The sequence below is a fragment of the Mobula birostris genome, chromosome 8 (assembly GCF_030028105.1).
Source record: "Mobula birostris isolate sMobBir1 chromosome 8, sMobBir1.hap1, whole genome shotgun sequence".
Classification (NCBI taxonomy): Eukaryota; Metazoa; Chordata; class Chondrichthyes; order Myliobatiformes; family Myliobatidae; genus Mobula; species Mobula birostris.
In genome coordinates, this window is record NC_092377.1 from 148,907,185 (window position 1) to 148,919,322 (window position 12,138).

The 12,138-nt window shown below is 43.7% G+C and overlaps 1 protein-coding gene across 1 annotated transcript in view; it reads right to left on the reverse strand.

The window, feature by feature from the left end:
• Nucleotides 1-12,138, reverse strand: part of LOC140201823 (lysyl oxidase homolog 2-like) — a 146,711-nt gene that overhangs the window by 49,371 nt on the left and 85,202 nt on the right. Inside the window, exon 5 of the mRNA XM_072266527.1 lies at nt 5,907-6,120. Coding sequence (XP_072122628.1) covers nt 5,907-6,120 — 214 coding nt within the window. The remainder of the gene's footprint in view (nt 1-5,906; nt 6,121-12,138) is intronic.

Below are 12,138 nucleotides of genomic sequence, written 5' to 3' on the forward strand. Positions count from 1 at the left end.
ACTGAAAAAACTGGGAATATTCAACCAGTCAGGCGGTATCTAGTCGGGAAATGTAATACCAATATTTCAGGTTGTTGACACCAATGTTGTTGGTGGAATGTCAGATGGTAACAAGGAGGTGTACAGGAGTGAGATAGATCAGCTGATTAAATGTTGTCACAATGATCATCAAGAGCAAGGAACTGACTGTGAACTTCAGGAAGAGGAAATTGGGAAAACACACACCAATCCCCATTGACGTGTCAGCGGTGGAAAGGGTGAGCAGCCTCAAGTTCCTGGGCAACAAGATCTTAGGCCCTGAAAGGTCAGTGATCCCATAAACACTACCTCACTATTCGTCTTTAGTATTATTTATTTAATATACTGTATTTTTACTATAACATAGTAATTTTCATATCTTGCCACCACAAAGCAACAAATTTCATGACATACAATATGTCAGTGTTAATAATAATAAAACCTGATTCTGATTTGGATCTGAAAACTTAATGAGAAATCAAGTTTAAAAGGCTACACTTCTAACAGTACTGATAGCCTTAAGTCTTTGGAATGGTGCCTGATACTTGCAACTTAGAAAAGGAAACCAAGAGGGCAACCTACTGTTCACTGTCGAGCTCCATATTCAATGCTCCCAAAGTTTAAAACAAGGTTGACTTTCACCAACTGCGTAGTCACAGAGAGGATGTCAGAATACCGAACATTAATGTTAAACGTGACTCCTCTGGGAAGAGAGAGAGGAAAGAGAGGCACACGTTCCAAGTCCAACAGAGGGCAGGGTTACGAGCACCATGCCAGACTTCCGCAATACCTCCAACCAACACAGGTTCAAAGTACTTTGATTATCGAAGTATATATGCATTATACAATCTTGGGATTCGTCTCTTTACAGGCAGCCACAAAACAAAGAAACCCAAAAGAACACATTAACAAAAAAGACTGACAAATTCCCAATGTGCAGAGGGGGAAGAAAAGCAAATTGTGTGAACAGTAAAAGTAAGCCAATAGCATTTGGAACAGAAGTGAGTCCGCAGGCACGAAGCCCAGAGTAGCTGGTGCAGGCCACAGCCTCCGCCTCAGTGCAGTGCAGAGCGGAGTAAGTATCGTTGAGCAGACGGCAGAACCTTGTCTTGGACCCGACACTCTGCCTTTTCAATCCATCTGGCCTGATGTTTCTTAATGGTGCTCTAATTTAACACACAGTTCCATCCTTTAGCCATGTTATGAAATGAAAAACTTGTACCTTCACATTGTGGCTTTCCTAGGCCTCAGGACCAGATTGGGGTCGATAGGTTAATGTTGACTGTAAATCCAGATTTCAAATTGGGATAAAGCAAGCGAGGATATAGAACTACAATATTTTTTTTAAAGGCTCAAAGGTTTATTTATTATCTAAGTATACAACTCTGAAATCTTTCAATTCTTAATGTATAAACACCCCAAGGTACTTCAAAACAGTGACACTGCGGGGGTGGGGTTGGTTTCACAGAGGTATTTTTTAAATTTTATTGACATACAGCATGGAGTAGGCCCTTCTGGCCCTTTGAGTTGCACCGCCCAGCGGTCACCCAGTTTACTCCTAGTCTGATCACCGGACAATTTACAATGATCAATTAACCTACCAAACGATACATCTTTGCAATGTTGGAGGAAACAGGAGCACCCAGAGGAAAGCCAAGCAGCCATGGGGAGAACGTACAAACTGCTTACAGGCCGCGGTGGGAATTGAACCCACGTCGCAGGTACTGTAAAGCACTACGCTAACCACTACGCTACCGCGCTGCCCGAATAAAATCATTTGTAAAATCACGCAGGGCACAGACAGGGTGAGAGATCTTTTTTTTGCCCCTCATTTTGGTTATCAAAAACAAGACGTAGTTTTAAGATGAGAGGTGAAAGGTTTAGTAAGAACTTAAAAGATAACTCAAGTTCACCACCAACTGGATGGCTTCTTCTCATCACCACCATCAGGAAGGAGGTACAGGAGCCTGAAGCCATTCACGCAACGTTTTAGGAACAGCTCCTTCCTGTCCTCCAACAGATTTCTGAACAGACCGTGAACCCATTAACACTACATCAATAACTCATTATCCATCCTGTTAAAAGGTCTTGACCTGAAATGTCAACTATACTCTTTTCCAGAGATGCTGCCTGGCCTCCTGAGTTCCTCCAGCATCTTGTGAATGTGGCTCGGATTTCCAGCATCTGCAGGTTTTCTCTTGTTTGTGGCCTCACTATTTTGCTCTGTTGATTATTTTGAAAGTTTCTTTTGATAGCTTATATTAATTTTTTAATGTATTGTTCTGTAATGTTGCCACAAAGCAACAAATTTCATGGCATATATCAATGATGATAAACCTGATCCCGATTCTGAACTTTTTTATACGGCGGGGTGGTACATACACTCAGTAGCTACTTTATTAAGTACACCTACTCAGTAATGCAAATATCTAATGTGGCAGCAACTCAATGCATAAAAGCATGCAGACATGGTCAAGGGGTTCAGTTGTTGTTCAGGACAAACATCACAATGGGGGAAGGAATGTGATCGAAGTGACTTTGACTGTGGAATGATTGTTGGTGCCAGACCAGGTGATTTGAGTATCTCAGAAACTGCTGATCTCTTTGGATTTTCATGCACAGCCTGCAGGGGTTTCCAACTAAAGTCCATGGACTCCTTGCTTAATGGTATTCATCCATGGCATGATCTAGAGTTTACAGGGAAATGTGCAAAACACAAAAAAAGTGAGCAGCAATTCTGTGGAGTGAAAGTGCCCTGATAATGAGAGAGGTCAGCAGAGAATGGCTACACTGGTTCAAGCTGATAGGTAGGCAAAAGTAGCTCAACTAACCATGTGTTGCAACAGTGGTGTGCAGAAGAGCATCTCTGAATGCACAACATGTCAAACCTTGAAGTGAATGGGCTACAGCAGCAGAAGGCCAGGAACATACACTCAGTGGTCACATTATAAGGTGCAGGAGGTACCTAATAAACTGAGAACTGAGTGTACATGGAACCAGCGGCCAGAGGAAGTGGATGGGGGAGGTACATTAAATACGTTTAAATATAATGTGGGCAGGTAGATGGAAGACAAGAGTTGAGAGGGCTTTAGGGCAAGTACTGGGAAATGGGAATCGCTTGAATCATGAGCAAGAGAAAATCTGCAGATGCTAGAAATCCAAGCAACACACACAAAATCCTGGAGGAACTCAGCATGGCAGGCAGCATCATGGAAAAGAGTACAGTCGACGTTTCGGGCCAAAGCCCTAGAGGCGGGAGGAGAAGATGGCGGCGCGACGCAGCGCGCGCAGCTCTCCGGTGAAATGATATCGTATTTGTAAGTAGGATGCCGTGCACAATTCTGATTTGATGGAGACAGACGTGAGAAGCAGAGGAACACCTGGGGAAATTTCTGAAATGCCCGGTTTGCTGCCGCTGCTACTGTGTGATCGAGAATCTCCGGAGGGAAGGCCCCAAAATCCCCGGCTTTGCCTGCTGCTGGCGACCAAGGCTGAGGTTGAAGCGTTCGGCAGAGATAGTGCTTGGTACTCGGTGTCGGAGGGCTGATCAGAGCTCCAAGTTTTCGGACGACTCAGAGTCGGACTGTGGTCGGGCATGGCAGGGAGAGTTTTCTTCCTTCTCCCGTCTGCATGAGATGTGGGACTTTTGAGAGACTTTGAACTTTTTTACTGTGTCATGGCCTGTTCTTCATCAAGTTATGGTATTGTTGCACTGTTGTAACTATATGTTATAATTATGTGGTTTTTGTTAGTTTTTCAGTCTTGGTATGTCCTGTGTTTCTGTGATATCACACCGGATGAATATTGTATCGTTTCTTAATGCATGCATTACTAAATGACAATAAAAGAGGACTGCATGTCCTCATAATCTAATCTAATCTAATAAACCCTTTGGGAGGACTTGAATCATCTTGGCCATCATGGACACATATGAGCCAAAGGGCCTTTTTCCGTACTCTATGACTCTAACAGTGATATCAAATAACGTTTGACACCAAGTGACAATAACACAGGTGACCATAAGCTTGGTCTAATAGCCAGGTGCTATGGAATGCGTAAAGTAACTGGTGTGGTGGTCAGGAAGGGACACAGGTTGGTGGCAAGGGAACGGAAGGAGGGATTAGAGGAGGATTGAACAACACACACAAGGGATCAGGGCTGAATCATCCACTTCTCTCTGTCCAGTCTCCCACTCCACTGTTCCTGAGCTTAGAGGAGGGACTAAACTGTCGAGCCTACGGTTTTTCATGTCAAAGGAATCCTCACCCACCCTCTCACCAGCCAAGAAAGTTTAGGGACCACGTGTTTAAAAAACTTCTGAGCAGTTCACATTTTGGATCGAAGTGTTGGAGCACAGGAAAAATCTCTATTGATCTGTGTTTGGTCACTTAAGAAGAGAATCTCTGGCAGAACTGACTAATACGTGCAGAGGATTTGCAGCCAGAATATCCATCTGACTTCTATTTTCTGATGTGCATTACATACAGTAAGTGGAATGCACTGCATGATGACTTGTGCTTCAAACTTAAAGCTTATATAAACTATTTGAAAATACTTCTTACTAATAAGAGCCTTCATGTCCAAGCCACAGGTTCTTAATATGCCTTAGCAACGGCAGTATACACCTTCTGTTTATAAAACTACTCGTGGTTTCTGCAGGCTCCATGCCTTACTGGCATGAGCTTTGATTGTGACAACAATTGACCTCTGAAGGGCGACAATTCCAACTTAGTCAAATGTCTTAGGTTCAAACATTCCAAGATATGTTTACTCCAAGTTAGCAGTCCACCCTCAAGCATCAGAGATGGTTATCTGATTATTTAGGGGAGATCTAATGAAAGTTTTAAAGATCATGACAGGCATAGATACAGTAGTCAGACAGTGTCCTTTTCCCCAGGGTTGAAATGTCTAATACCAGAGGGCATACACTTAAGGTGAGAGGGGTCAAGTTCAAAGGAGATGTGCGGGACAAGATTTTTTACTCAGAGAGTGGTGGGTGGCTGGCGTGCGCTGACTGGGGTGGCAGTAGAGGCAAATACATTAGGGATTTTAAGGGACTTTTAAGGAGGCACATGAATGGGAGGGAAATGGAAGGATATGGACGTGGTGTAGGCAGAAGGGATGGACTTAGCTGGCCAATTAATTACTAATATAATTGGCTCGGCACAGCTTTGTGGGCTGTTTGATAAACGTATTGTTCTATGTTCTACCCTTTTGCTCATTGTAGGATCTTGCTGTGTATGCGTCAGCTGCAGTACTTAATTGAACTGTGCATGCATTTTAAAAATTACCAGCTGTTTGGAACAGGACAGGGCAAACTACCTGAGCAAACCAATTCCAAGCTTATGCAGAAACATTGATCCTGCCAGCATTCAGGCAGACACAGGCACCGCATCATGCACACAACACCCATACCTGCGAGCGCGTGCACATACTCACAGACGCAATGCAGGTGTTCATACAGAAAAGCATGCACACCCATACACGGCGCATATGCTCACTCAACTATAGGTACGCGCACGCACACACACACACACCACCACCACCACCAACGCCGCCACCAGGATACACGAGAGAGATCTATAATTGACTCATTCAGAGCCCAGCATATGACCAGATCAAGGGACCACTTGGAACTGCAATGTCCAAACCCAATGAGTCTCCAGCCTACGCTCAGCCTTCCGACCTCCTTTTCTTGACCCACCTGAACTTCTGGATGAGTTCACTGTCTTCAGTGACTTTCTGTGTTCCTTGAGTCCCCGGGCTAACACGGTTTAGGAACAGGATGAGACTATTCAGCGACTCAAACCATTCAATTCTATCAAGCCACCTTGGGTACCATTTACCCACCACCCTCCCAAGCTGGACAGCTGCACAAATCACATCACCTTGAGCGGGAAGGCTTTCCGGATTCGAGTGGAGGTGATGGTTGTGAAGGGGCGTCCTGCGACACAGCTCACCACCACGGGCATCCCGCTCTTGCATGTGTTGTTCCTGTCCACGGCGGGAGGGCCCAAGCCACAGTTGGAGAGGTGGATCTCGGTGCCTGTGCAGTTGATGGAGTAGGGCCAGTAAGTGTGCTTCTTCTTGCCCGCAAAAATCCTGCAGATAGGGGGGGGAAATCAAAACCCAGTCAGTTCCATGAACGATACACCCTTCAGCAGGAACAAGAAGGAAATCATACAGCCCTTAACCTGCCCACACTACCTTCAGTTCCTCTAATGTTCTCAGCCATCAAAAATGCAAGAAATTCAGGTTAAAGGAAACTCAAGGAGCAAGGGGTCAGTGGAAAGATTTCCACCAAAGTCAAAGTCAAGTTTAATGTCATCTGCAGAAATACATGTGTGCATGCTTGCAATGAGAAACTTACTCGTGTCAGCAGCACAGGCACACAGCGTCAGATAAGCAGCGTTTTCAAGACCATAAGTTATTTTATTTTTTTATTTAGAGACACTGAGGCACACCACCCAGCAATCCGCTGATTTTAACCCTTGCAATTTACAATGACTAATTAACCTTCTAACCAGTACACCTTTGGACTGTGGGAGGAAACCGGAGCACCCAGAAGAAACCCACGCACACATGGAAAGAACGTACAAACTTCCTTTCAGAGGACGCTGGAATTAAACTCTGATCTCCGACACTCTGAGTGTAATAGCATCACACTAACCACTATGCTAACATGGCATATACATGTGGCGTATACATGAATTATTTACAATTTTTATGAGAAAGTATGCAATTAGAAAAAAAGTCAACTTTAGTGCAAAGTGATCAAAGTGGTCATAGCTTTGCCAGAACTTTAGTGATGAAGGTTTTGCTGGTTGGTTAAAAAACTGAATGATTAAAGGGAAGAGACTGGTACTCAAATCATTTGACCATGTCCTAATCTCCCACGTTCATCAATGTCAACAGTTTAAGCAGTTTCAGCCAACTTATCCTCCCAACTCCTTTCAAAATCCAACAAACCTCTATCATTTCAAACCATTATTGGCTAGAGGCTGCAAGGTTGGACTTAAACAGGAAGAAAGACTTGTGTTTATACTCAGTGATCAGTTCTCTTAAAGTATAATTCCAAGTTCTTTGGGTGGCCCAGTGAAACAATGAGTAGACATATTGCTTCATGGCTGCAGTGACCAGGGTTCGATTCTGACTTCGGTTGCTGTCTATGTGGAGTTTGCATGTTCTCCTTACGAGCATATGGGTTTCCTCCCACATGGCAAAATAGAACAGAACAGCACAGCATAGGTTCTTCAGCCCATGATATTCTCTCAGGTCCCTAACCGCCTACATACCCTTCATTTTTCTATCATCCATGTGCCCATCAGAGAATTTCTTAAATGTCTCTAATGTATCTCCTTCCACCACTATCCCTGAGAGAGCGATCCATATACTCACCACTCTCTGTGAAAAAACAGAGGTCAGGTCACTCGTCTGAGTGCTACTGGTACCATGTAACCCAGTACTACCTGTCGCATGGTTGGGTGGTAGGCGAATAAACTAGCTCCCCCACCAGGCTTGCCTGGTGAGGAGGGTAGCTAGACACCCTGCAGGATGAAAAGCAAGACCTGTCAAAGGGCGGATGAACCCTCTCGTAGGGTCAACAGCCATCTGGGAAACACGTGCCATGAAGCACAGAAAGGGCATCCCTTGCATTGAAGCTTGGTCTGGCCATTCGCAGCAACAGAACTTCCGCCAGCCGTCTTGGACCCCACCATGCTGCTGGATCCGGGAGGGGATGTCGAGAGGGTGGGTCTGGACCTGTGCAACCCCCTACTCACCTAAAATCCACTCACGCACACGCTGTTCCTTTCTGAGGAGTGGGGGTAACCCCACTAACTGACTGAAAGGAACCATCATCATCCTATGGGATGGATAGCCAGAGAGAGAGGGAGAAAAAACCTACCTCTGTCATTTCCCTTGTACTTTCCTCCAATCACCTTAAAATCATGTCCCCTTGTATTAACCAGGTCCACCCTGGGTAAAAGTCTCTGGCTATCCACTCGATCTACTCATCTTGTATACGTCTATTAAGTTACCTCTAGTCCGCCTTTGCTCCAAAGAGAAAAGCTCTAGCTTGCTCAACCTACCCACATAAGACATGCTCTCTAATCCAGGCAACATCCTGGTAAATTGCTTCTGCACCCGCTCTAAAGCTTCCATGTCTTTTCTATAATGAGGCGACCAGTACTGTACACAATATTCCAAGTGCAGTCTAACCAGAGTTTTCGAGCTACAATATTTCCTTGCAGCTCTTGAACTCAGTCCCCTAAATAATGAAGGCCAACACTCAATATGCTTTCTTAACAACCCTGTCAACTTGTGTGGCAACTTTAGGGGATCTGTGGATGTGGACCCCAAGACCCCTCTGTTCCTCCACACTGCTAAGAATCCTGCCATTAACCCCACATTCTGCCTTCACATTTGACTTTCCAAAGGGAATCACTTCACACTTTTATCAGTTGATTAGGTTAATTTGCCCTAAGTTTTTAGGTGGGCAGTGGAATCTGGAGAGGGTTGTTGGGACTGTGGGGAGAATAACAAATTGGATTAATGTAGGGTCAGCACGAATGTGGGTGATGGTAGATGCAAACTTCGTGGGTCAAAGGAAGTGTTTCAATAGTGTATAACTCAATGGCTATGAGACCCTTCTGAAGTGTCACTATTTCCATAACATGATGCCAATTTATGCACAGCAAGCTTCCGCAAACTGTAATGTGATAATGACCAAATCACTGTTTTAAAGATCTGAATGAAGCACCAGGGAGAACTACTCTGCTCTTTACTATAGTATGCTGAGATCTATTGCATCCACCTGAGTTACTGGACAGAACCTTAAGTTAACATCTCATGCAGTGTTCAAGTGGAGCATGGTGGAGCTCTCCAATAACCCTTACATGGAAACGGTGAAGGAAGCCTTTGGTTTAAAGTGTGTTTAATAGACCCATTATAAAACAGCCCTAGTTTAAACACCTGGGAAAACTTTTGAGAGAAGCACCACATGCTGACAAAGCAGCACACCAATACTTCACCACTATTTTAAGTTACTTATCAAGTAAATCGAAACTGCACAGCACAGAAGGAAGCCATTCAGCCCATCATAATCATACTGGCTGCTCTGAAAGAATAATTTAATCCAACAATTCCCAATCCTATGCCACGTTTCTCTGTAACCTTGAAAGTTAAATATCCAAAAGTTAAAATGCCAAATGCGTGTATCATAGTCTTAGATCTAAAGCTAAACCATCTAGGAGCAATATCTGGCAGCATTACATTCTCATAAATAACAGTGGAATCCTCAACCCTCTTTTCACAAAGGCCGAATTTCTGCAAGCCATCATTTTCAAGGTGGATTTGGAGAGATTTTTGTTAGATGATTATATCAATGGAGCAGGAGCATATGTGGGTAAATTGGGAAGGAAAATCAATTGGCTGTGTTGGAATATCAATGGAGGGCTAAATAACCACACTTATTTATGTTCACATTGGTCAAAGTTTGTTGTCACATATCTCCTCAAACAGCAAGATAAAAAAATAATGTGCATTTACTGTATAATGCTCCTTCAACACATCAAACTAAAACCTCAAAGCAGTTACACAACTGATTGGACTGATATGGTGACATTAGGAACAAACGTCAGTGAAGGAGGAATTTCTTGGACATTGTGAGCCAACTAGAAGATGCAGAGACATAATAACTACATATTTTAACATTGTTATCAATAACCATATAACAATTACAGCACAGAAACAGGCCATCTCGGCCCTTCTAGTCCCTGCCGAACTCTTACTCTCACCTAATCCCACCGACCTGCACTCAGCTTATAACCTTCCATTCCTTTCCTGTCCATATATCTATCCAATTTAACGTTAAACGACAAAAATAGGTTCTTAAAATATTGTACATGGGTAAATAGCCAAACGTTTGACATTTGAGGCTGGATTTGTTGAAGGCAGAGGAATCTCCAGAAGTAAATAAGAAATTAAATTAATATAAATAATTAAACAGTGGAATGCAATATTTACATTTTAAAAAGGGGCAGCACAGTAGTGCAGTATTACTCTTACAGCACCAGAGACCTGGGAATCAATTCCCGTTGGTCTCTGTGAAGAGTTTGCACATTCTCACAGTGACTGTGTGGATTTCTTCAAGGTGCTCTGATTTCCTTCTACATTCCAAAGATAAATGCATTAGTATTTGGTCCAATGAGTGCATCTGGGCAGCGTGAGCTCGTCGGGCAGAAGGACCTGTTGCCATGCGGTAGCTCTAAATAACAAATAAGAATAAAGTACATCCAACTAGGGATGGCAGTCCTAGTTTCCTCTGGTACCGCTGCTCTTCTCTGCGACAGGAATTGAAATCCTGCCTCACGTTGCCCAAGGAAAGGCAACCTCTTGCCTCGCGCTACCCAAGGACAGCCTACCTCCTACCCACAATTGTCTCTGGGGACACATGAGCCACCTCCACGCAGCCCTCTAGGGTAGTAATTCTGTTCCAACCCTCAGATCCTCGCAGTAAAGCTTGGGCTTCTCCCCACAGTTCCCTCCAGGAAGACCAGTGCCAGCTAAAATTTCTGATGGTATCAAATGGGCTCTTAGTTATAATTCTAGCTCTCTGAGATATGGCCCATACTTCCCTATGGTAAAACCTGTTCCTGTACACAATTCCCTCATATCAGGTGGGCTCAAATGCTATCACAAGCAACTGTGGGTGAGAAGATGCCTTGTCCTGTTGGCAGCAAACAATAATCTTTATTCCTTTAACCAGAAATTGGGCTCTCACTTCTCTCCATCCTTTCAGAAACTACAAAACGCCACTCTTATAATCCACCCTAATTTCAATTTAAATGGTTTGGTACTAAACACTTGTTTGTTAGTGCTCCTTAGAATATAAATGGCAGCGGTTGCTTGAAATCTTAAGCAAAGCTATAGGAAATGACCAATCTGAGTGGTGGGAATGTGGAGTCTGAACAGGAACAGATTCACTGAAAACCTTCAAGGGGAAGTGAGATATCCATGTGGAAATGAAAAGTATGCATGATTATGGAGAAAAAATACAGACATCGGAGCTACTGTATTGTGTACAGTTCTGGTCACCGAATTATAGGAAAGATGTCAATAAAATTGAGAGAGTACAGAGGAGATGTACTAGAATGTTGCCTGGGTTTCATCTCCTAAGTTAAAGAGAAAGGTTGAACAAGTTGGGTCTTTATTCTTTGGAGCGTAGAAGGTTGAGGGGGGACTTGATAGAGGTATTTAAAATTATGAGAGGGATAGATTGAGTTGACGTGGATAGGCTTTTTCCATTGAGAGTGGGGAAGATTCAAACAAGAGGACATGAGTTGAGAGTTAAAGGGCAAAAGTTTAAGGGTAACATGAGGGGGAACTTCTTTACTCAGAGAGTGGTAGCTGTGTGGAGCGAGCTTCCAGCAGAAGTGGTTGAGGCAGGTTTGATGTTGTCATTTAAAGTTAAATTGGATAGATATATGGACAGGAAAGGAATGGAGGGTTATGAGCTGAGCGCAGGTCGGTGGGACTCAGTGAGAGTAAGCGTTCGGCATGGAGTAGAAGGGCCGAGATGGCCTGTTTGCGTGCTGTAATTGTTATATGGTTACATTGTTCTGATGGACCAATGACCTCTCACAATCTTTGATGTTTCTTTGAGAAGGAATGATGAAATAGGATAGTTAGCAGTTTTTAAAAGTTAGCTTGGCAGATTATTGATGAATGAAATAATGAAAACTGCTCTGAGATAGAGAGTGTGGATCTGTGGGATTACCCTTCTGGAGGGTACTGCAGGGTCCAATTAGTCAGGTATCCTTTTCCCACCTCCATGATCATGTTATCTTCCCTCATAATTGTAATGCGAAAATTGATATCTATATAGTGATTTCTATGGGTGTGCATGAGTGGAGGGTCACTGGAGAACATAGAACATAGAGCATAGAATAGTACAGCACATTACAGGCCCATTGGCCCACACTGTTGTACCAACCCTCAAACCCTGCCTCCCATATAAGCCCCCATCTTAAATTCCTCCATATACCTGTCTAGTAGTCTCTTAAACTTCACTAGTGTATCTGCCTCCACCACTGACTCAGGCAGTGCATTCCACGCATG